The sequence below is a fragment of the Juglans regia genome, chromosome 9 (assembly GCF_001411555.2).
Source record: "Juglans regia cultivar Chandler chromosome 9, Walnut 2.0, whole genome shotgun sequence".
Taxonomy (NCBI): domain Eukaryota; kingdom Viridiplantae; phylum Streptophyta; class Magnoliopsida; order Fagales; family Juglandaceae; genus Juglans; species Juglans regia.
In genome coordinates this window covers 2,758,085-2,784,971 of record NC_049909.1, presented here as the reverse complement: position 1 = coordinate 2,784,971, position 26,887 = coordinate 2,758,085, and the positions used below count along the sequence as shown (strand labels likewise).

Genomic DNA, 26,887 nt, shown 5'->3' with positions numbered 1-26,887 from the left:
ACTTGATGATGACATCTGTTTTGATGAAGAAGAATTTCAGTCTAGAGAAATCGATGATGAATTGGCTGTTGAAATTCCAGAAGAAGATATTGCCGCATCAGAATCTCTTAACAGTGAACAAAAACATGTCTATAATGCAGTGTTGGAAAAAGTATTTGCAAACCAAAATGCTGCATTCTTTGTAGATGGACCGGGTGGTACAGGGAAAACATTCTTATACAAAGCACTTCTCGCAACAGTACGATCAAGAAAATTGGTAGCACTTGCAACTGCTTCATCAGGTGTTGCCGCATCTATTCTTCCGGGAGGTCGAACGGCACACTCACGTTTCAAGCTTCCACTTGATACTGACAAAAAAAGCACGTGTTGTGTCAGCAAACAAAGTGCATTGGCAAACCTACTTCGTTCAGCAAAACTAATAATATGGGATGAGGCTCCAATGACAAGAAAACAACACATCGAAGCATTAGATAAAATGCTACGAGACATCAATAATTCGGATGTAACATTCGGTGGAAAGGTTGTTGTTTTCGGCGGAGATTTTCGACAGGTTTTACCAGTGGTTCGCAAAGGAACAAGACAAGAACAGGTTACTTCCAGTTTGGTTTATTCGTATTTGTGGCCTACATTGACCAAGTTCCACTTAACTGAAAATATGCGAGCAAGATTTGATCCAGTTTTTTCAGATTATGTGTTAGAAGTAGGCAATGGAATGCCGCCGAACACAATTGATGAAACGATAAAAATCCCGAATGGGATGCTTGTTCCCTATGAAGATGACAACACTTCTTTAGACCATTTAATAGAAGATGTTTTCCACAATATTCAAGAATATTCAGCAAATATTTCAACTATGATGAATCGGGCCATATTAACACCAAAGAATGGTTCTGTTGATGAAATAAATGCATTGTTGATTGATAGGTTTCCAGGTGAAGTTCATCGATATTACAGTTTTGATGAGACAATAGATGCATCAGAACAATCAGTTATGGAAGATTTCTTAAATACTCTAACCCCAAATGGACTTCCACCTCATGAATTATTACTCAAGAAAAACTGTCCCATCATGCTGCTTAGAAACATTAATCCTTCAGAAGGTTTATGCAATGGAACCCGTTTAATTTGTCGATCTTTTGATCGAAATATCATAGATGCAGAAATTGCAGTTGGACATCATATCGGAAAAAGGGTGTTCATTCCAAGGATACCATTCTTACCAAATGTTGATGAAAATAGTGGTTTCCCATTTAAACGAACTCAGTTCCCTATAAGATTAAGTTTTGCAATGACTATAAATAAGTCACAAGGGCAGACATTGGATTATGTTGGGATTTATTTACCTCAACCAGTTTTTTCACATGGTCAATTATATGTGGCTTTATCAAGGGCCAAGACAGCATCTACAGTGAGGATTCTAATACGACCAGTGTCCACTGAACAACGTGAAAATAACTACACAAAAAATATTGTGTTCACGGAATTACTAACATTATCATGTTCAAATTAATGTTATACAGGTAACTAGATTTAATTGTATAGTTCCGATTTACTGTCTATTATAATATTAATCTCTATATCACTAATATTGAATCATTTAATTAAATGCCTTCGTCAATTGCTCTGGTAGATCATGAATTTAAATCAACACTTGTTATACTTATGCATTTGAAATTTTTGTATCTAAAAAGGGGAGAAAATGCGGACGGTGTATACATCAATAAAGGATATCACTCCAAATACAAGAAACTGGAAAATTAAGATGATCGTTGCGGAGAAGTCGCCCAAACGAATAAGCCAACGTACAAATGTGAAGTACCAAAATTTGACATTATTTGATGAAGAGGTATAATATTTATTTTTTTTAATAACAAAAATACTAATTACATTTGTAATAGCAATTGGAATGATATTAACTCATATTTATTTTTATTGTTATTCCAGGGAAATCGTGTACAGGCAGCAATGTTTGGAGCTGATATTGACCACAGGGAAGACACTTTAAATATTTTCCAGTCATATTATATCAGCAATGCATATGTCAAACCAGTTGATCCGAGGTACAAAATTGGAGAATATCACTATCAATGGACCTTGAACTCAAGGACAATAATAGAAGATGTTCCACAAAATGAGGAGCAAATAGAGACACCAAAATATGAGATCGTCTCATTTAAGGACATAGACGCCTACAAAGAGACGATTGGAGAAATAGGTAATTTAATTTTAATTTTATTATAAATAATATTCAATAAATTAACATTTCTATTTGAATATTTAGATATTTTAGCTGTTGCGATCAAAATTAAGCCAATTAAAGAAGTAATGACAGCATATGGACCAACAACTATCCAAGAGATATATGTCATTGATGAAAGGTAACAAATTCTTATAACTTCGCATTTCTTTTAAATTTGAATTCCAATATTAATTTTGATAAATTCTATTAATTCTTTTAATTATTTCAATTTTGTAGCTTGAACCCTATATGTTTGACTATGTGGGGTAAATTTGTCCAAGACGAATGCCAGAAAATATCAGAAATTATTGAAGATAAACCAATAATACTTGGAACAAAAATATCTGTTCGATCAAGAAACGGTATTTATAATAATTAAGAAGCTTAGTTATTTTTCCGTATTATATATGTCTACATTAATATTTATCTCAATTGCAACAAAGGATTGTCTCTGTCATCACGTCCGTCAAGTACCTTTACAATCAATCCCATTCTTCCTGAGGCAGCTACAATGAAGAAATGGTAATTCTCAAAAAATAAATATTACATATTAGTGCATTTATATTATAGTTAATTATGCGATTTATGTAATTTATCTACATATTTCATTTCCTTATATTATTCTTCATTCCTGTACTTTAAGGGCGGATGATAATGATTTGATCATCAAAAGTATCATTGCAAGAAACCTAACATACCCATCTGCCCCTCTGTCATCTGTTGGTATCCGAGAAATTGTGAAGAACTGCGATATTGCAGAGTTGATTAAGGGTCTGCAACCCATGGAGGTAAATATTATTTTATTAGTAATAAATTCAAATATTTACACAAACATTCATTCTAAAAATTGATTATGATTTAATGTAGAAACTCAAAATCTGGATAGAGGCCAAGATAAAAGTGATTGACTTGGACCAAATCTTTTATTACATGTCATGTGTTGGCTGTAATAAAGGAACTGGATATAAATATAATGAAAGCTTCGTTTGTATGTATTGCAAAAATCAAGGAGTCTGCAAACCACGGTATGTATCTTACAATTTAAATTTACAATCGATATCTAATTTAATTTAGAATTGAAAAATATTCAAATTTAAATTAATATTAATATATTCAATGCATTTAAAGTGCTAGGGCATATGTTGAACTGGACGATAATACTGGAAAGATAGCTGCTATTATGTTTGGTGAAGTAGCAGAAGAGGCATTTGGTTGTTCAGCAATTGAATTGATGGAGAATTCTGGAGAGGTATCTTTTAAAATTTTTATTCAAAAATTGAGTTTGATTATAATGAGTAAATTAAAAATAAAATTAGGCTTTAATTAATTATGTAAAGCTATTAATTTTTTTTTTTTTTTGTAGGAACATCAACCATATATAAAAAGCGTTGCAGACAAATTATCAACAAAAATATGGAAGATTCAAGTTTATGCAGATCCAGAGAAACTGAATGAGAAAAGACATAAGCATTTTAATGTTCTCTCTATCGAGGCAATGGAAGATGAGAGAAATGATGGATCATCATCTTAGAATCAAAATTATCTTAAATAACTTTCATAAGACTATGGACGACGTTTATTTACAAGACTATGATATAGTTTCTATTAATGCTCTTCATTTATTTGTGATGTTAATTTATACCAAATAAACATTACACCGTTATTTAATTAAATAAAAAAATATGTCCTTATTAATAAAAAAATAATTCTTAAAAAAATTAAAATATAAACTAAGCAAACGTGCATTGCACGTTGCTTTTACCTAGTATATATATATATGTATATTATCTCCACACAATCAACCCATCTATCACTACCATGTCGAATATAATTACACTAATGAGCTTTAATGGATAAAAATAAATTTTTTGCGTAGGCAGTTAAGATAAAATATATAGGAGCAAAAGGAGTTAAATGGGTCACTGCAAATGATCCTCATAGCTTCATCAAACACCTCGCTTGTAGCCCCTCTCATGCCACTACATAATGAAGAATTACCATGAACAACAGCTGCATGCTATGCATTTTGTAACTTCTATTCCTTTAAAGGATGTCATGAATGGAGGTTAAAGGGACAAAATGAGGATATGTATGCATGATTATGTATTGAATACATAAAATAGTTGTAGTTTGATTGGACAAATTTGCTATAAATGATATAGAGGTTGTTTTTATGCATGAATGTACAATGGTTAAGCATTAGAGTTTGAAATTGTATCTTATGCTTTTTATTGGATTGAATTGTGAAAATGAATAAAATCTGGTAATGTGCTATGTTGAAGTGTTGGGTTGGATGGCACATGAATAGAGGAAGGGATGCATGCATTGATTAAATTGGGATTGTGTAAATTGGTGGGTGTATGAAATGGAATGATGGATTGGAAAGGAATGATGGAGTTGATAGGAATAGTTCCTTGGACTTTAAAGTGAAGAGGGCTATTAGAGGCAAATGGATTCTACAAACTTACAAACTGATGTGGCATAGTGACAACGTCCACATCCCCTCACCAACGTCGCCCCTCATTGCAACCCAACCATCTTCCTCGCCCTTCACCAACGTCACTCTCTCATCTCTCTCTCACAATCTTTTGGCAAGATGAGGGACATCGTCATCGTCGCCCCTCATCGGCAAGTGAGTGATCTCTCTCTCTCTCTCTCTCTCTCTCTCGATCTCATGCTCTCTCTTTGGGAACTGAATGGGTGGGGGGGAGTGAAAGAAAGGGAAAAAAGAAAAGACAAGAAAAAGAGACTGACGTGGCACACTCAGTTTGTGGGATTTGTTTGTGTCTCTAGTGTTTTTCTAAAGTAAATTATAGAGGTTCACTTTAGAGTGTAAGACCGTGTAGTAGGATGTAAGGAGCTGGAAAGCTGACCTCAAGGAGTCACACGCTATGGTCTTCAAATTAAGACAAAGGAATGCATGGAGGTTGGATTGGATAATGGAATGGGTACAAGTGAAGGAGGTTCAAGTCAATGGTAGTTTTATACAAATTCTAAGTTTAAATTGTGTATAAATGTAGGTTGTCATATGATACATACATGAATGAATTGAGTTAAATAAAAAGGCATAGAATCCATTTGGCGGCATACATACGATGATGTCATGATAGAACTATAAGAAACTCCCAAGAAAAAAAAATCAAACATCAATTTGTTTGCAACTTTACTCTCAATATGTTTGCAACAACGATAGAGTAATGTGGCAAATTGACTTCGTTTGGGTCAAGGGTGAGACATAAATATCATGAGGCTATGGTAGTACTATAAGAAACCCCTAAGCAAAAAAAATTCAACCTTGATAAGTTTGCAACTTTGCTAGAGTAAAGTGACAAATATGTGACCAACTCCATTTGGCTTGAGGATGGAGCATTCATACCGTGAGGTTATGGTAATGGTATAGGATGCTCTCGAGTGAAAAAATCCAACCTAAATATGTTTTCAACTTTGCTCTTAATATGTTTATTACAATGGTATAACAAAGTGATAAAAATGTAACTAACTCAGTTTGACCTGATGATGGATGTACATACCATGAGATTATGGTGGTACCATACGAAGCCTCTGAACAAAAAAAATTTAATTGATAATAACTTGATTGTGCATATATTCACTAATTTAAATAAAATATTATCAATTTTTTAATGTCTAAATCATGAACTTAAATGAGTATATTTGGTTGAGGCCCAATTTTTATTTATTCAAATATATATATATATTATTAAATAACACATTTGAAATAAAAGGATCAGGGCGATACCGCGTGGGCTATGTGAAGGAACTATTGTCAAAAGGATTATATGTGTATGTACACGTGTGTGGAAAGGGTGGAAAGCTGATGTGCAGGACGAGATCGCAAGGCTGAGCATGTGCAAGCGTTAGGATGGCTCTACAGCCATCGCTCCCAGCTCTCGCTGGCAGCCACTGCTAGTCTTAGGATTGTGTGTGTGTGTGTGTTTTTTTTGTCATATATGTATTTTTTAACAATTTTAAATATTTTTTTAAAAAATATAAAAATCATAATATTTTTAAAAAATACTTTCTTAATCATTAAGTAAAAATAATAATAAAAAAAGCGGGAGCTACCAACAGTAGCCTTGAGCGGGACATCTATCATTTCCCGCAAGCGTAATTCATCATTATGCATAATACATCATATTTATTTTATTTTATTGTTCTTAAATTAATTGAATCGTTCTTCTCATTATCCATATATCACACATGAATAATGCTCGAGTCACCACTAGGGACTCTCATTGGAAGCTCCCGTTAGGCTCTAACATGTGTTTTTTTTTTAAGTTATTTTTTACATAGATTTTTTAGCACTTTTTAAATATTTTTAAAAAATAAAATAAATTTAAAATATCATTAAAAAACATTTTCTTAATCACAAAGTAAAAAAAAAAAAAAATTAGTCTTCTTGTTGGGAGCTCCCGCTGAGATTTATTTTTTACTTTTTATTTTAATTTGTGATTAATGAAATATTTTTTAATAATGTTGTGATTTTTTTTTATTTTTTAAAATATTTAAAAGTGTTAAAAAATTTATATAAAAAAAAGAATTAAAAAAAACATATGCTAGAGTCTAGCGGGAGAGGGAGTCCCATCGATGGCTCTAGCATTATCCATCACACATTTAGTAAAAGAAAATAATAAAAAAAATAAAAAATTATGTGTAATATATGATGTGTATTGTAGAATTTTTCTATTAGAATACTTTGTCAAATTTAAGTTTACAGACCTTGAAGTTATTTTATTCGAATTGGATTTCCATGCCTCGCATCAGAAGCACGCTAAAGTCCGGCAGCTATAAGATTCGGATATTACAAATTACACGTTAAACAGTATACAACTACAACATCTACATAGGCAGCGGACATTTTGACCACATTAATGGTTTTTTTTATTTTTTATTTATTTTTATTTATAAACCACGGAATTGTTCTACAGAATAGCTACAACATGTCATCCAATAGTCAAACATTCACAACTACAACCTCAGGGACACAATTTTCTTTTTTTTTTTTTTCTATTTGCCAACAATACAAGAATTTAACCCGGAAAAAAAAAAAACAATTTTCAAGTGAACAATATTATAGGAGTAATGTTACATATAGTTATTGAATGTACAAAGACCGTACAGTCGTTTTGAAAAAGAATGAAATCTATTATTAAAAAATTATTATTATTTTATGTGGGTCCTGTATTTATTATTTTTTTCAAAATAATTATACGATATTTGCATACTCACGATTACAACTATCATTTTTTTAGGTTAAATACTATTACGGCTTGCTTTTTGGGGTGAGGCTACTTCTAATCTTAACTAAACATTGACAAAGCTCTAAACATTGATCAAATCCTATACAAACAAAATCAAAATCCTAAAGTTTTAAGACCAATACTTTCTCTCCTAATTCAACGGTATCTCAACCCCTTCACACATATCAAATCCTCTCTCTCTCTCTCTCCCCCTCTGTGCGTAATGAGATCATCCCTAGCTTAGAGGAAACACAAAAGAGGGCTTGACATGCTGCAAATCCTCTTAAAAGAGATGAGTGCTTTTGGAAACGCGCATACAAGTGTTGCATGGTTGTTGTTAGCTCGTGCCACCTGCATTGCAAAAGGTGACCTAACTATTACTTTAAATCTCAATACATTTTGTTTAAATAAGTCGAGTTTCATTAAGAAAGATTATATAGAAAGTTCTTAAAAATACCTGGAGATAGTAACGACAGCTTGATAACAACTTGAATGATCCGGTTAGAGGATAGATCACGAAAGTTGGATGAAATGTGTTCTGTGCTCGTTTGTATTTACAGTTCATCTCAACTCATCTCACTACTATTTATTACTATTCAACAACTTTAATTCATAAATCTCACTACTATTCACAACCCATCTCACTACTATTCACAATCTATCTCAACTCATCTTCGAATCCAAACGAAGTTGAATGAAGGGAGAGCATCATATATATAATACCATATATATTGCCCATTGTAATGGTCGAAAGTTAGATAACTGTTTGATGAATGAAGTTGAATGGTCTTATTAAAAAAAAAGAAAAAACAAGGAGGGGGGACTTACCCAATGCCAGTTGCACCCGTTTTTTTTTTTTTTTAATTTTAATTTCTCAAATTATGAAAAAAAACGAAAAGGAAGAAAAAAGAAAAAAGAAATGAAGGGAGAGCACCACATAATGTCATAAACAAGGCACCCTAACCTTATCACATACAACATGAAGGAATTGGAAGGCAGAGAAATGACCACACGTACTGTCTCTCCCTACCAAAATTGGATTTTTCCGTCCCCACCCTTACCATACTATCCATAACCACTAATATCGTTTACTCTTAAAACTTCCTTTTCACCCATACACCCACACACAACTCTCTCTCCCCATTTGCGAGATTGTTTCTAACCTTAGGAATTCCAGAACGCTGTTGCTTCTTCTCTGTTCTCTCACAAAATTTCTGGTGGAGAGGTAAGATTGATTCTTCTTCTATATGTCGTAAATTCTGGGAGGGTTCCCTTTCTTCGTGTATATATATTGATATTATTGGGGGCAATTTTATTCCTTGAAAAGCTCAAATTTCGTCCCTTTTTTTGTTGAAAATTTCGGTAATTCATATTGTAGGAACTTAGCTAATTGACTTGGAATTCGTAGACAGCGTAGAATGAGGAATTACTGAGAACTGAAAGGTTTGGTTTTGGGACTGGTGGGGCGTACCCATGCTAATCTTAGTGGGAGGAAGTATGCAAGGAACTATGACTTCTCTGGTGAGTTTGGGAAGTAGTATAGCATCGGAAAGGTCCCACTGCTCTCTGTTTAGGAGAGTTTCTTTGTCTAAAGGAAATTTTACGGTTAAGAAGAAGAGATGGCACTGTGTGTCTTTGTCTGTCTGTAAATATTCGGTCACAACAACTGACTTCGTCCCCGATCAAGGCAATGCAGTGTCCCTTAATCCATCTAGTAACACCTATAGAGGAGGAGGAGGTAAAGGTGATGACGGTGATGCAGGTTTCCTACTTAAGCCTGCTCCTAAGCCAGTGTTGAAATCCTCAGGGTCCAAGGGTGAATCCCTTCCGGTCACTTGGGAACCATCTGGAATCAATGGTGATTCTTCTGATGGTGAAACTTTAGAGGATGCTGACGAGAGGAATAAAGTGATTGAGTCGCTGGGAGAGGTATTGGAAAAGGCAGAAAGGCTAGAAAGTTCGAGATTGAGCGAGTCTGGAAGCAAGAGAGAGAGTGGGTTTGCTAGTAAATCTACATCTACTACGAGTAGTAATTCGACAAGTGGAAAATCGGCTCAGAGTTCTAAAACTTTGAAGAGCGTGTGGCGTAAAGGAGACACAGTCGCAACCGTCCAGAAGGTTAAGGGATCATCATCGAAGCCTAGTAACATGACTGCAAAGGAAGAGATGAAAACAGGGCAAGGGGAAAAGATAGACTCTGAAGCCCGTACTTCTTTTACACCCCGTCAGCCACCTTTGAGACCTCAACCAAAATTACAAGCAAAGCCTTCTGTAGCTTCTCTGCCTGTGATAAAAAAACCTGTTGTCTTGAAGGATGTTGGGGCAGCTCCGAAATCTCCAGTGACTGATGAAACTGATTTAGATTCGAAAGCTACAGAACGTAAACCGATTTTGATTGACAAATTTGCTTCCAAGAAACCGGTGGTTGATCCTCTGATTGCTCAAGCAGTTTTAGCCCCTGCACGACCAGGAAAAGGCCCTTCCACTGGAAGGTTCAAAGATGATTATCGTAAAAAAAATGCCTCAGCGGGTGGACCACGGAGACGAATGGTTGATGTGGACGATGCTGACATTCCAGATGAGGTCTCGATTCCTGGTGCATCCATTGGAAGGAAAGGGAGGAAATGGAGTAAAGCAAGTCGAAAGGCTGCCAGACTTCAGGCTGCCAAAGAGGCAGCTCCTGTAAAAGTAGAAATCCTTGAGGTTGGTGAGGAAGGTATGCTGATTGAGGAGTTAGCCTACAATTTGGTTATTGGTGAAGGTGAGATTCTTGGGTATTTATACTCAAAAGGAATTAAGCCTGATGGGGTGCAAACTCTAGACAAAGATATGGTGAAAATGATTTGTAAAGAGCATGATGTTGAAGTGCTGGATGTTGATCCCATTAAAGTTGAAGAAATGGCGAGAAAGAAGGAAATTTTTGATGAAGAAGACCTAGACAAACTACAAGACCGGCCTCCCGTTATTACTATAATGGGTCATGTGGATCATGGGAAGGTAAGTGGCAGCAATTTGGATCTTCACTTCTGTTTGGACCTTCTGCATCTATTTCCTATTACTTTCTATTGGTATTGCTTTAAATTTTAGTATATCCCTGCAGCTAAACTTTGCTAATATGTTTTTGTTGCTACACCCTTGACAGACAACCCTTTTGGATTATATTCAAAAGAGCAAGGTACATATGGAAGCTTAATCATCTTGATACCCCTTTCAGTTTCTTTTGCAATGCCCATTGTGGGGTCTTATGGATTTGTTATTTGTAGTGATTCCGATTAATTTTGTCTCTATTTTGTGAGATACTTTTATGATTTGGCTAAGATGCATAATTTAAGACAAGCCGCTCATTGTCTTGTTCGGCTTTGGTACTGGATTAATATTTGATTGGAGTTTGTGCTGGTTTTGCTATTGTTCAGCTAATGCCTGACTGCTAGATATTTGCAGGTAGCTTCATCTGAAGCTGGTGGCATTACCCAAGGTATTGGCGCATATAAGGTGCAAGTTCCTATAGATGGCAAGGTGCAGCAATGTGTTTTCCTTGATACACCAGGGCATGAGGTACACTTCCAGCTAACATGTTAACTTTTAGCTTTTCTTATTCCTCCCCCCTCCACCGACCTCAAAAAAATATATACATTATTGTTTCCTCTTTTATAATTCATATTTTGGGGTTTTATAGTCATTGTTTGAATGGTAAATTATCTTTTGCTAGTGCATTTGTAATGACCAAGAGAAAGCACTAGCAACGCCTGCACTACAACCCCAAAATGACTTAGTCAATTTGAAACTTACCTAGTAAAGACTGGTTTCACCTAGTAAGTAGCAAATGTGGGATATAACTCCTGTGATTACCTTTATAATTTACCCACTCTATGTAAGCTTATTGAGAATTACTTATAAAACCCAATTTCATATAATAAGTATCTAATGTGGGGGACTTAACACCTATAACTACCTTTATACTTACTCTATATGAGTTGTTTGTTTCACCAATGTGGGACTGGGGTGTTACAACATTGTTATTTTCTCGTTTGTGATCTGTAATTTTCTTGTGCATTTTTTTACTCCCATTGTTACTTACAAAAACAAATTTCTTGTACGTTTTTTGTTTTATGGATATCTATTATCTCTGCTCCTTTTAGGCCTTTGGAGCAATGAGAGCTCGTGGAGCCAGGGTGACAGACATCGCTATTATTGTAGTTGCTGCTGATGATGGAATCCGTCCTCAAACAAATGAGGCCATAGCTCATGCCAAGGCAGCTGGAGTTCCAATGGTGGTTGCTATAAATAAGGCATGTCAACTATAATTGTTTGGTTATCATATTTCTTTTTCTTTTTGGGATAATATGATAAAGCGGAAAAACACTTTTGAAATTCTTTTTGCTCTGCTTTGTCATGGCTTCAGGACTTGCTGATTCTCAATCTTATTTCTTCCATTGCACCAGATAGATAAAGAGGGAGCAAATGCAGAACGAGTCATGCAAGAGCTTTCGTTGATTGGTTTAATGCCTGAAGACTGGGGTGGTGATATCCCAATGGTTCAGGTTGTTATATCTCAACTGCAGGGTTTGTAATGACTGATATTGATACTTTATGTAGTTTCTGAAATTTTCTTTCTTCGATCTCCTCTAACAGGTTAGTGCTCTTAAAGGGGAGAATATAGATGATCTTTTGGAAACAGTCATGCTTGTTGCCGAGGTGAGTTAGATGTCATTGATGTGCAATTTCTTGTAATAAGTTACAAAAAGGTCTTGCTTATCCACCTCCCCCCCCTCCCTAAAAAAAAAAAATCAAATAAAGGAAACCTAGTTTTTACTATTGGTATTCAAAACTTTGAGGAAAGGTTTATTTCTCCATTGTTCATTTTTCTATTTATCATTATTTGTGCATTCATCTTTCTTTCTGGGGTTCACAACTAGAGTAAAAATTATGCATGGACTAGTCTTTTGTTCCTATGAAATGATTTATCCTTTGTAATGGGTCACTCTGTCATGGGTAGGCACTATACCTTTTCCTATAACAGATTTAGGCATTTTTCTTACTTATCAAAAAAAAAAAAAAAAAAAAACATATTTAGGCATTAGGACACATGATTTTCACCCTTACACTGTTTACCTTTTTATATATGCAGAAAAGCCTTGAGAAGCCATAAATACACTAAAATTCAGAATCTACTATAGGTGTGACTTGCTGAAATGTTTCCAAAAATGAAGGCCTATTTAATGTTTTAAAATTTGTGCGCAATAACATGTCAGCTAACCCGATGGTAGAGAAAATATGTAAACAGAGGGCTCTTAGCATACTACCATAGATTTATGGTCGAATACCACTGCATTAAGCCATTGGGGCATCTGGGAGGAATGGGGGAGGGGGTTACTTCTCATTGTGCTACACAGTATTTGGAAAAAAATATGAAGATCTTCATCTTGTTGTTTTGACATCTTTCTCCTTTATATCCTTAACATTTGCATGCTTGTTTTAGTTACAAGATTTGAAGGCTAATCCTGATAGAAGTGGAAAGGGCACAGTCATTGAGGCAGGTCTTCACAAAGCTAAAGGGCCAGTAGCTACATTTATTGTGCAGAATGGGACACTTAAAGTTGGTGATATAGTAGTTTGTGGAGAAGCCTTTGGAAAGGTTGGTATATAGGAGTTTGAAGCTCTAGAAGTTTCTAGAAGATAAAGTACCCTGATCAAAGAATTAAATTTTGCATGCTTAATTATTTAGTTTGATTTTTTTTTTTCCATTATGCCCGATACACATTTTTAAGGGATGTTTTTATTATGCACATGGTCAGGCGCGGGCTTTATTTGATGACGGTGGAAATCGTGTCAAGGAAGCTGGACCCTCTATACCTGTACAGGTATTTACTTTAGTTGATGTGAAGTGGTGAATTGTATTATTTACTTTATATTTTAATGCTTCCCTCATATGTGGGTCAGATGGATTAGACATCACGTAAATGTTTCTAACATGTGAAATGTTTAATTGAAATGGTGGCTAAAGACCATTGTAAGGGTTTTGATCTTCAGACTGTTTTTCTATTACTATCTTAAAGAAGAGGTGAATTTAATAATTTAAAATTTTATCCTGAAAATTTGTATTTAGCAGCATATCATATGATGTTGCCTCCTGTGGAGTTATTTGAATCAAATAATATTTTACTATCAGTCCTTAATTACCCCCCTTAATGGATATCACTATATTTGAAAATTTTCTTGCAAAGTCAAACTATAGAAATCTTTGCATCAACTTCCTATATTACATTCAATTAATATATATTTTTAATTCTTTCGATAACCACATTTACGTGTTTTGCTTTTTTTAGCTTATCGTTAAGAGTTTGAAAAATAATAGAGATGAGGATACAATGAAAATAACAATGAGTAGACAAAAATAGTCGTACTCCCCTTTTTTTTTGATTAAAAAATGCCTTGGATTGTAATCCTGGCTAATCATGCAAAAAATGAAGGTCTCGTCGCCTCAACCCACAGAAGGAAAATTATTGGTCGGAAGATCTGATGGACTTTGGTGTCTCCCCTCTCCCATTTGACCAGTACATGCAAAAAGCATAGCTTATAACGTATAATTTTGCACAGAAGAACAAAATCTCTGTGATACCTTCTTTATCAGCAATACACAAAGTCTAGCAAAGATATATGGTCCATGTTTACCCTTTTTTCTTTAATTCCTTGAACTTTTGGTTCAACTTTTAGCTTGTAATTTACGTCTATGTGCATTCACAGGTGATTGGATTAAATCATGTTCCAATTGCTGGTGATGAATTTGAGGTTGTTGATTCCCTCGAAATTGCACGTGAAAAGGCTGAGTTGCGTGCTGAATCATTACGAAATGAACGTATCTCAGCTAAGGCTGGAGATGGGAAGGTTACACTTTCTTCCTTGGCTTCTGCCGTTTCAACAGGAAAGCTCTCTGGATTAGACTTGCACCAGCTGAATATTATCCTGAAGGTTGATGTTCAGGTACGCATATTTATTTTATGTATAAAAGAAAAGTAAATAAGTTTTGTATACTTTCTGTCTTGCGCTTTACTCTCTCTGGATTAAACTTGCACCAGTGGAATAAATTTTTGTTATAATTTACAAGAAAAGCAAGGCTATGGAAGGGGGCACACCAGGGCAGGGATTAAAGAATGCGGCTCTTGAAAATTCTAAGGGTTGAATGAAGTAAAAGGGGCGACATTGCTGGTGTATTTATAGGATACATGACTTAGGCTTCGCGATTCCTAGGCTATTTGGATATGGAGGCAGGGAGAACGTCTTATTGAATTAGTATTTCATGCAGTTGAGTTTTCTAAGGTTTCCTAATGTATTGGCAGCTAGGTTTATGTGGATATTTTGATTGCTACTTAGGGCTATAGAGCACATAATGTGGCGGGGTTTGAGTTGATTGAAATTCCAAAAACTCTTGCGGCAACGAGGTTTGAGAGTGGCGGCATAACACAGATGGCTGTATAGACCTGGTTCTTGGAGGTTTCTTGGAGATTTTCTTGTTTATTGGATGATCAAAGGTATTCTAATGGGGCTAGGGGTTTGGCAGCCTTTTTTTTTTTTGGATGTTCTTGGATTTAATTGGTTGTAGAAGCCAGCTCCTTGCGAGTTTCCTGCAGCTTTTTAGTTTTCAACCAAAATTAGGAGTCCTAATGACTGTCTATATCGGTAGCAGCATAATGAGGATATAGGTTAGCCTATGTCACAGTTCTAATGGTTCAAAATAATACTGCAGTGTTGGCCAGCTACAATTCTAGGGCTTCTTGACTTCACTTTTTCTAGTAAAACTAGGATTCCTAGTCCATCTAGGAATATGGAAATTTCAAGATTCCTGTATTTTTCCTATTTGGAGAGTAGATTCTATTAGGAATACTCTTAACAGCAATATTGGATTAATTGACACCAAGTAATGTGTAAAGACTTATAGATCTATGGGTCTAAGTTGGAAAATTCACTCCGCCCAGGGCCTAGTGAATTTTCCAACCTGTTAAGTGCACTTACCAATTTACCAATGCTGGGATTGGTAATCCAACCTGTTAAGTGGACTAATTAATGTATAGCAAATCATATTAATTAGTAATCCAACCTGTTAAGTTGATTACTATCCACTTAACAAATTTTGGTTCTTCAGATTAGCAATCCAACTTGTTAAGTGGACTAATTAATGTATAGCAAATCATATTAACTTTATAAATTTTGGTTTTGTCTTTCTTGCCTTTATATCCTTGAATAATATAAAACAAAAGATTTTGTGAAATTCAGAATGATCTATATTTACCTATCCTGCTAAATTAAAGTTGCATACAAGCATTGCCTCTGTATGAACTTCTTGAGAATGTTATAAAAAACTGGTATGGACAGCAAGTGTAAGGCACATGCTTGGTTCCCCATATCCAGCAATCAAAAGAAATAACCTCCAAAGAGATATCTAATAGTTTAACCATGCCAAGTTGGAGGTACAAATTGGTAGGAACACCCCATGTATGTTACAAGCTCAGGTAATTCATTGATGCTTTGTTTCATAACGAGGATTGTAAGGAACAAGTTATCAAAATAAAACACATAAAAGTACTTGTACATACAACAAACAGAATCTAAAGCATGTAATTTCAAAAGCCATCAATAATGATAATAAAGAGCTATGTAGTTTCATGCGAATCATCATAAGTAGATAAAACTTTATATCTATAATGCATTTCTCTTGGGCTTCCAAAGGTGAGGCTTGAATGCAGACAATGAACCATTATCTTGAGGAAGTCCTTGCAATTTTGTCCAGGTCCTTAATGCCATCCTATGATCAAAAGGATAAGTTGATGAGCATTTCTATCATATGGAGAGACATGAAAAACTGGTTTATTTGTTTTGTTTGTATAGTCTAACAGCAAATTCAGAACACAAGAAGTAGCCAATGAAGAGAGCATTGAGTTAGCAAGAAATTTGTGAACAGATTGCAGAGAGAGAGAGAGACTTGACCTAAATTTCATATTAGGTTTCATATTAGAATATTGCTTTTCCCTTTTCGTTTTGATGTTCTATTGTACCTACCGGAAGTAAGTTGTTAGCTGGTTTGTTTCTTGGTGTCAGGGCAGCTGGACAATATTTGTCAGCAAAGCGTAGGTCCCTCCTATAGATTATTCTATTAGTTTCAGCTCTCCATTTTAGTTGCCTTTTTTTCCCTAAGCTGCATAGCTGACAGTTTTTTCCCTAAGTACACAAGTAAGTTTTGTGTAGTTGTCATATTTTTTTCCCCTAAGCTGCATAGCAGACAGTTTTTACACAATGCAACCATGCAACATTGATGCATCAAAAGAACCCATTTCTACTACATTCGAAGACATGGAACATTGACATAAGCATTGACATAACTCTGACACAACAAAGCACATGCTCACTCTTATAATACAAGGTTATCACACACGCTAAAAAAACTTCATAAAAAACTCGTATTTTTTGGAATAAATACTTTGTCCCAAGTAAAAATGAAGTACGTTTAGAATGATTTTTTCCCAAGCTAAAAAATAGAGTACAATTAGAATATATTTTTTTCCTCAGAATATATCTGTAATTGTTTTTCAAAATCTGAATATAGTTTCGAACCACTCATATCTTTAAGATAAGGAATGATATTAGTCACTGGTTTTCCAAATTTAAAAGAGCCTCGTCTATCCTGAGGCAATTCAAACCAAGATATAGAGGAACATAAATATAGAAGCACCAACAATAGAAGCGACCAAGTATACAACAACATAAGAGCAAAGAAATAAAACTATACGAGAGAAATGATACATATTTCACCAAGCAAGATTTTAAAGACCAGATGCTTCTCTATCCTGCACCAAACTGCCACCCCAAGACATTTTTTTTAGAAGTAAAAGTAAAAATTTATTAAAAGGAAAAGGCATAGCCCAACTACATAGGAAGTATACGCAGAACATGCCTAAGTACCACTAAGCACCGGTGAGGGATACAAGCAAGTCATGAAAACTGTCCTCATTCCAAATTATGACGGAAACCCAAGAAAATAATGTATTATAAAAGAATCTCTTCATCTCATCCAAGGAACGCTCCTGGTCTTCAAAACATCTCTGATTTCTCTCCATCCACAAATACCACATAATACAAAGAGAGATCATTTTCCACACAGCAGCAATGTAATATTTCCCCTAATACTGTCCAGCACTTGAAAATAACCATAACTCTTCCGGGCATAACCCATGGCACACTGGTCCGGTCAAGGATCTCATTCCACAAGAACTGAGCCACCTCACAATGTTACAATAGCTGGTCCAAGGATTCCCCATTTTTCTTTCACAAGAAATGCCAATCCATAATGATGAGACCATGTTTCCTCAAATTGTCAGTGGTGAGGACTCTCCCAAGAGATGCATTCCATATAAAGAAAACGAATCTTTTTTTTTTTTTTTATAAGTATAAAGAAAGCTAATCTTAGGAGGGACCTTACACTTCCAAATAGCCTTCCAAGGAAAACCATGATCATTAGAGAAACCCAAGAGGGCCTTATAATAGGAACACACCAAGAGCCTTTTACTCCCATCAGGAATCCTAATCATCCTATCCTCCATCATGAGTAAAAAAAATCAGCAAACGTTCCAAGTTCCTAGCCTTTTACTCCCATAAAAAAACTTTAAGCTCTTCCCTTGTTCTCTCTTGATCATCAAAACATCTAGCATTTCTCTCCTTCCAAATACACCAACACATACATATTGGTACCAATCTCCAGATTGCCGCTACCTGAGAATCTCCATGTATGTCTAGCTTGCGAGGAAATCCACCAATCTCCAAGGCATAACCCAAGACAATCCAACTCTAGAGAAGAAATCATCCCATACAGCCTTAGCCACCTCACAGTGTAAAAACAGATGATCAATAGACTCCCCATGCTTCTTACACATATAACACCAATCTAGGACAATGACCCGTCGTTTCCTCAAATTATCTATAGTGAGGATCTTGTTCAAAGATGTTGTCCAGACAAAGAAAGCTGCTTTTGAAGGAGCTTTTGTCTTCCATATGCTCTTCCACGGGAATATAGACAAACCAGAGTTCGTGAACTTTTGATAAACAGAACTGACCGAGAAGATACCTTTCTTAGAATGATTCCAATGCAACTTGTCTCCAGAGCTCCCTAGAATACTTGCGGAATATAAAACCGCAAAGAATTCCGTAAAAGACTCCAATTCCCAATTATGGGCTGCCCTAATAAATTCAATATTCCATTGGGGGGTGCCATTTGCTGAAGAATAAAGGTGGGCAATCGATGCCTCCTTTACTCTAGCAAGGGCAAAGATGGCAGGAAAGGTATCTCGTAGACAATGGTTAACACACCATATGTCAAACCAAAAACGGACACGTGAACTATTACCTACAATAAAATGTTCATGTTCTTGGAAGGTACCCCAAAGACTACTAATATTTTTCCACAAACCCACTCCATAAGTGTCTCGTACCTCATTCGAGCACCATCCTCCCCAAGTTTTTCCAAACTGAGAATCTATAACCGCCCTCCAAAAGGCCTCCCTTTCATTTTGTTACCTCCACAACCACTTACCCAAAAGAGCTTGATTGAATTTCAGCAAGTGGTGAATCCCCAAACCTCCCCTAGAAATTGGGGTACAAACTGTAGACCAATTAACCAGGTGGAATTTGAAATCTTCCCCCAATCCACTCCATAAGAAATCTCTTTGTAGCTTCTCAATACGGTTAGCCACCTTTGTGGGAAGCGGGAGCAAAGACAAAAAATAGATGGGTAAGTTAGAAAGAGTGCTTTTAATCAAAGTCAACCTACCACCTTTCGATAAGTAAAGCCTCTTCCAAGCAGCCAATCTGCGCTCCACCTTTTTGACTACATTATTCCAAATCCTTTCAGATTTAAAAGAGGCACCCAATGGTAAACCAAGATACTTCATAGGTAGTGAAGATATCTTGCATCCCAAGGTAGTAGCGAAAATCTCCACATTGGGGGCGGCTCCCACTGGCACTATTTCTGACTTAGCAAGGTTAATACTCAATCCAGACACGACAACAAAACAAAGGAGTAGCGCCCTCAAGTCTTGAACTTGACTGATGTGTGCACCACAAAAAATAAGTGTGTCATCAACAAATAACAAGTGAGAAATGTTAAGAATGCCATTCCCCACCGAAAAACCATAGAGTAACCCACCATCCACCATCCCCTCAATCATCTTGCTGAGAGCTTCCATGACAAATAAAAAATTAGAGAGAGCGGATCTCCCTGTCTCAGGCCACGAGAGGAGTTGAAGAAACCCACCGGAGAGCCATTTACCAAGATGGAGAAAGGAGTTGAAGAGATACAAAATTCTACCAATTTATTCCATTTCCCCCCAAAACCATATCTTCAAGTAAATAAAGAAGGAACTTCCAGTTGACATGATCATAAGCTTTCTCCATGTCTAACTTGCAAAGTAGCCCAAGCTCTCTAGACTTAAGTCAACCATCCAATACTTCATTTGCGATAAGAACCAAGTCAAGGATTTGTCTACCTTTGACAAACGCTTATGGGCGGGGGCTTTAGTTTGTAACGGACGTAGTGTCCATGATCTTCTTCTTTCTATTGTATCCGCTAGCTAGGCGTGATTTCATGTATACTTCCTGTGTACCTGGGCTATGCCTGTTTCTTTGAATATATTATCTTTGATTACCTATCAAAAAAAAGTTCCCAGTCATGAGCTGCTCTCAAAAACTGACGTTCCAATGGAAAGAACCATTAAAACCACCCCAAGACGTGCTCAATTTCAAGTAAAAATGCCAAAATAGGCCAAAAACAGGACCACAACAAACTTAAAATTAAGGAAACAAGCAAGCAGCAAGATGGGCACCAGGGGTGTAAGTTATTTGGTCCGGACCGGAAAACTCAACCAGACCAAATGGTCCATATATACCTTAAAATTTTGGTTTTCGGTCCATTCCAAGGGTGTGATTGTTTTGGACCGGGCTGGACCGGACTGACCAAAATATATATAGTTTTTTCAAATATTTTTTTATATATATTATTTTATATAATAGTTATATAAGTTAATTATGTAATTTTCAAATAACCTATCACCATTGACCATATGTATTTGGAGTTTGGATGATATTGCATTTTTGAATTTCATTTTCTTTATTTTTTGTTTCTAACTTTATTATGATATGATTGCTAGTTCTCATGGATGGATATGGATAATTTTGATAATTTTTCCAACTTTTTTTAGGCTATTTTCAAGTACAAAATGTGCAAATAAAGATAAATAGTTGATATTCAAAAGTGTAACATTGTGAGTTTTTTTGTATCGATGGGCCGAAAATAGTTAAAATACACATTAGAAGTGATTTTGGGCTTTTTGTATGTTTGACCCATTTACACTAGCCCGGACTGAATTTGACTGAATGGACTGACCTAACCGATGGCTAACAGTTTGGTCCAGTCTATAGGGGTAATCGGTCCGGAAAAAGGGTGGACCAAAATTTTTGGTCTACGAGCCCCCTGGCCAGCAGACTAGACTGGACTGGACTGATTACACCCCTAATGGGCACACTGAGAAAGAGATGTAGACAACAGAATGATGGTTTGCGATAGGTGTAGCACAAAATGGGCCTGGACAGGAACATAAATATCTAGAAGAGTAGAATCCACATCTGCCACAAGAACAATCAATGAAGACTAAATCCATCCACATTGTTGTACCTAGCAAATCCAGAGATTAGACATGCAACCGAAAGGTTTGATATGGAGCTGATCAGGGAAAGCCGATTTCGTGCAAAAGCTGACCGTGAAAGTGTACTGTTCTGACATGGAGCCGAAACTGTAGAGCCACATCCTGAAAGCTGGCTGTGTGACCCTCACCATTGTGTCGCAGAGTTGGATTCAATGCTACCAGAACCTCTGGACTTCCCTACCGTAAAGCAAGAATCTCAGAACCTCTACTGGAAAGAAAGAACAATCAAATCGGAAATCTATTTGAATCCAACTGAAAAGAAAGCCTGATAGAGTTGCAAACAGAAGTCAACCTATTTGCAGGCTAAGCTATCCGAAACACACAGATTTTCCCATCATACCAATTTTTGAAATAATAAATTGAAAAGAGTAGAGAATATATACAGAGACTCACATGAAGGCAGTACTTGGCCAAGAGAATTGACAATGCCTGCATTAACATTGAAAAGATCATCACGGGTCACTTTGGTGTATGTGTTAGTTTTGCAGGGAGGGAAAAGGGGGGAAAAAGCAAACAAGAAGTTAAGTCTGTGCAAATCAAGCAGAATAAGCATCAAACATAATCAAATACAGAAATGTTGAAACATGAGAAAAAAGGTTACTGGTTTTAGAGAGAAAAATGGCGTACCGACATGAATTCGACAGCAAGAAACTTTTCTGGGAAAAGAGCAGAAATAAAAAGGAAAAGCAAATGAAAAATTGGAGAGAGAGAGAGAGAGAGAATGGTAACAAGGACATTGGACGGACACAAGCTGCACCACAAGTGTAATAATATATGATAAGACAAAAAAGCCGTTAACTTCAGCAAGTATCCAAAGGTAAAGCAGCACCCTATGTATAACCAGTTGGGGGCAACAATTAGAGCCATTTGAAAGGACAAAAAATCCAATGAGAAAAGATTTGTTCCTGACATAATTATGTATTATTTAATGATATCTAATAAGCTTTTAGATTCTCTCTTGTGAATGAAAATTTGAATGTGTCGGATCAATTCATTTGTTGTACAATTGGTTATGATTAGCAGAAATATATGGTGCTTGCACACATATCATTTCATCTCAACTATGTAGCTTTCTTTACAAGTTACCAAACTTAAATTCTCTTCATCATGAGCAGGGATCCATTGAGGCTGTCAGACAAGCGCTACAGGTGCTCCCACAAGATAATGTCACCTTAAAGTTTCTCTTGCAAGCAACAGGTGATATAAGCTCTAGCGACATTGATCTTGCTGTTGCCAGCAAAGGAATTATTTTGGGATTCAATGTCAGAGCTCCAGGTTCTGTGAAAAGCTATGCAGAAAACAAAGGTGTTGAGATGAGACTCTACAGAGTCATCTATGAACTTATTGATGATGTGCGGAATGCAATGGAAGGACTCCTAGAGCCTGTTGAGGTGAATTCAGATAGCTTATTTTAATTATGTTATTTTACTGAAGATGCTGTGCATAGATGCCATGCATGGTGGATATTATGTTTGTCCAATTGTGCTCAAGAGATTTTATTGTGCACTTAAGGTGGTAGTTTGCCTAGGTGTCAAATTTATCTAACCTTCCAATTTTTGGACAAACCTTTTTTTATAAAAGTTTTGAATGGACACAAGTTCTTGAAATCTCCTTTTTCTTCATTCATCTGAAACACAGAGATCATAATGAAGTGTCTTATTTAATATGGATACGATATTTCACATGGGCTCCAAACATTGCTGTAATAAGACCAACATAGCCTTAACCCAATAGCTTGTGTTGGTTATGGAATTACCTGTATTTAGCTGTCAGGGGCTTATTTTCTACTAAAATACTTGTGATAATATCATTTTTCACCACCTTTACCTTCAGTATTATTAATCTCGAATGGTCCTTTTGGTACTTTATAAAACAAAATTTCAGCTCAGAAGGGGGAAAAAAAGGACCATATTGTGCATGTCTAGATCCATTCATTAATCTTTTAGGTTTGGGATTGCTCGTTGGCCTCTTTTCCATAGTATAAAAATATATGAAGAAAGCTTCCTGGAGACCTACTAGATAAGTTAAGTGTTATTCTCTTTGCCTGGACATGCTTGCATGATCGGTAATCGGCATCTATAGCATAGTTCAACCTCGTCAGCAATGTCATATACTGTTTACTGCTACTTTATATGTATGCATGTGTATGTGTGTATGTGTATGTGTGTGTATAAGATGAGATGCCTGTACATGCACAAGCATGAGTGTCTGCTTAATGCTTACAATTGAAAGTTATTGTTCTTATGTTGATAGGATCAAGTAACAATTGGTTCAGCTGAAGTCCGAGCCGTTTTTAGTAGTGGCAGCAGTCGTGTTGCTGGCTGCATGGTGATGGATGGAAAAGTGGTAAAAGGCTGTGGCATTCGGGTAATTCGAAAGGGAAAAGTAGTTTATATTGGCATTCTTGATTCATTGAGACGAGTGAAGGAAGTTGTGAAAGAGGTACGGTTTGAACAAATTTTGCACTGTTTTGTAATACAAGGATATGCCCACATTTTGTATTCTGTCCTTAATCAAACAAATATGCGTGTGTAATTGATCTTCTTGTCTCTGTGATGTTTTTCTAAACTTCCATCTTTTATCGATTCTACTAGAAATCAGAGAAGAAACTGTTATAAGTGTGAGTTTATTGGATTGTTTCATCAGTGGTGTTGGGTTAGAGGGATCTTCTAGCAATTCAGATTATGCTAAATCACCTTACGATGGACAATCATGTCTTTGATATCCAGAGCTTAGGACTGGGGAAAAAATGAAACCATTGCCATGCGCACGTACATATAGTTATATGTTCTCATGCACATGATCTTGTGTGTGCTGTGTTATGGGGGCTGCCTTGGAGGTGGCGTTGTGTGGATGGTAGATGAGAGAGAGAGAGAGAGAGAGAGAGAGAGAAGTAATACTGGTGGAAAGATCAGGCAAGTTTACATATTTGCAGCATTGTCTCCTTTTTAATATTAAAGCACGGATAAAGAATAAAAACTGTAAATAATTATTTTAAACTTGGCTTTGTTCCTAGCATTTAATGGATATTGTGCCAGGCAGTGACAATTTTGAGATAAAGGCAAGAGTTAATGATGGTGAAAACCCTAAAAGTTAGTTAATTATAGGAAGTGCGTTTTAATTAAATATTTTAGAGGTGAATAAGTACAAAGGTAGTGTTGTGCTGTTGTTGAAACAAATAAAAATAAATGACTCAGTGTTGGTTAAACAAGTTTCAAAATCGGTTTAACTCTGTTTTTGGTGGGTTTTTGGACAGTAGAATTAAGTGGAAGGCAAATGCTTCTAAATGGCTTTCTTTCTCATGCTTTATTCATTACTCCTGGTCTTCTTTCCATTCTTTTACCTTTTTTAATTGAGAGCAATCAAAAGGTGAAAGTGTGATCACCATTTTAATGGATATGTCATGTGCCACCATTTACTGTAGGGCATAAACAGTAATGTCTTACTCTAATGGCTGAAATGGATATAGTTATAATGTGTCGTGTTTGCTGGCTTTATCATTCTCTTGTCTGGAGTTGAAAGCTATTGGTAATCTAGAACTTGATAGACGCTTAAAACTGGAAAAGACCCTCAAAACTAACGGTTTCTCTTTAGTCCGGTATTTTCATGAATAACGATTTGTCTTTGCTGGTTACTATTAGGATTTTTCCCTCTCTCTCTCTCTCTCTCTCTCTCTCTCTATATATATATATATATATATATATATGTACTTCCCTGGTGGTTATTGAGTAGGATGTAGAGCTTTAACTTGATGCGTAGCATATGTTTTTCCAGTATCAATGTGAGGCCATTTTTTACAGAAGGATGTCTTGTGCTTTACTTCATCATAAGCGTGTATTTAAGTGTTCTTTTGTATACTTTCTGTGTATATGGGCTTCGCCTACTTCATTCGTATCAATAAAATTTTCATTGTACTTAACAAAAAATGTTTTTACAGCCAAATCTATGCAGGAACAGAGTAATTGTCCTAAATATTCTTGTAGTCCTATTGTCCATTTTGCTTTGTTTTCTCTCTTTTAAAATGCTGTGTGTCCTCTTGGCCAGGTAACTGCTGGACTAGAATGTGGGCTTGGGATGGAGGATTATGGTGATTGGGAGGCGGGAGATGTTCTTGAGGCCTTCAGTACAATTCAGAAGAAGCGGACCCTTGAAGAGGCATCGGCTTCCATGGCAGCTGCGCGTGAAGGAGTAGGATCTGAACCGTAGAAAAGCATGTGGCTAACAAATTGCCTTCTAAGCTTTTTTCCTTGAGGAATCCGCGTGCCTTTTCCCTCAAAACAGAGGCACCACTGTCCAAGTGGCATTTCGGCAATGCTTTCCCAGTATTAATTGGTTACTTCGCATCACTTACAATTGACTGGAGTGTTTCTGCCAACAAGGACATGAGCTTCTAGTGGTTTTGCCTTTTGTTATGTGCGCATGTTTATGTACATAACGATATCATATTTAGCTTCTTTTTGTAAAGGGGAAACATTTATTCAAGCTGTAAAATTTCAACATGGACAAAGCTTTATCAACTGCATAAAGAATTCAGGAAGAAAGTTATAAGATTCATTTTGGTGCAGTGACATGGATGCATCATTCATTTCTATCAGCTCTTGTTGGCAGCCATTCCAAAGGGCTGAAAATTGTTCCAAAGGGCGATGCTTCATTACATTATTGAGGTATCTCCTTTTTGAGTCCTTCCATTGCATAGACAGAGTGATCTTTGGAAACAAGCTTTTATTTATGATTCTCAAATCATATGATGAATTTGACCAAAATTATCAAGTTTGCTTGATACTGACCAATAAAAAAGTGACATTAATGTTACAAAATACATCTGTGATAATGGAGAAAGGACTAGAAATGAAGATAAACTCTAATGCCAAGAGAAATATCATGTTGATAAGGAGCATTATAAGGATAAAATGAAACATGTTCAATATCATCCCTTGAGGTGTGAACCTAATCCAATTTCCCATCACCTATCAGCAGCATCATCTAGTCGTAATGAAATTATACAAACCAAGTGGTAAACTAATTTAGCCTTGTTTTGGTTTGAAGTAAAGGTAGAACTTCCGTCGAAAAAGATGTCTATAAAAAAAAAGCAAAAAAAGAACATCAAATGCCAATGACAAACAAAGGAGGAGAAGAGTTCAGGTGATATTTTCTTCAATGAATTCTTCTGTGCATTAAACAGAAATGTTGAATGTGTTGTTCTTTTTGTATGTGAATGGTGTCTATTGTACGTATCAGGGATAGAGAGAAAAGATTTGATGATATTTTTCTCTGTTGAAAAAGGTAGGTGCCTTCTCAAAATACCCTATTCTTGATACCTATCTTCCTAACTATCTGCATGTGGTGTGTCTAAGCTTGACGTGTTATGTCCCAAACTCTCTGAAGATGTAATGTACTTGCTAGCAAGAACACTACTGAACCCTCAGCAATTGAATGCACATAATTCACTCAAGAGTAATTCACATCAGTAGACAGAATTATTCTTAAATGCAAGTTTCCATTCGTGAATCTTGATAGGGAATTTTCGAGGAATTCCCAACCTCCAAATTGTATTAAACTCCAATGATCAATCAATGTCTTTTAAACACAAGCTACACTGCTTTTATACACGTAGAGCATGAAGATGACCCTAAAACGACCACGAT

General features: G+C 36.0%; 2 protein-coding genes across 2 annotated transcripts; both read left to right on the top strand.

Moving 5' to 3' along the window:
* Positions 1-2,325: 2,325 nt before the first annotated feature.
* LOC118349397 (replication protein A 70 kDa DNA-binding subunit B-like) lies at positions 2,326-3,770 on the top strand. The gene is made up of 7 exons (XM_035693797.1): positions 2,326-2,378; positions 2,477-2,601; positions 2,683-2,761; positions 2,883-3,027; positions 3,107-3,264; positions 3,368-3,488; positions 3,603-3,770. The coding sequence occupies exons 1-7, from the start codon at positions 2,326-2,328 to the stop codon at positions 3,768-3,770; spliced, it is 849 nt and encodes a 282-aa protein (XP_035549690.1).
* A 4,763-nt stretch (positions 3,771-8,533) lies between these two features.
* LOC109011465 (translation initiation factor IF-2, chloroplastic) lies at positions 8,534-25,833 on the top strand. The gene is made up of 13 exons (XM_018992689.2): positions 8,534-8,722; positions 8,876-10,494; positions 10,640-10,672; positions 10,939-11,052; positions 11,637-11,786; positions 11,940-12,038; positions 12,130-12,192; positions 12,977-13,132; positions 13,293-13,358; positions 14,242-14,478; positions 22,358-22,633; positions 23,496-23,684; positions 25,287-25,833. The coding sequence occupies exons 2-13, from the start codon at positions 8,971-8,973 to the stop codon at positions 25,446-25,448; spliced, it is 3,069 nt and encodes a 1,022-aa protein (XP_018848234.2). The 5' UTR covers positions 8,534-8,722; positions 8,876-8,970; the 3' UTR covers positions 25,449-25,833.
* The last annotated feature ends 1,054 nt before the right edge of the window (positions 25,834-26,887 follow it).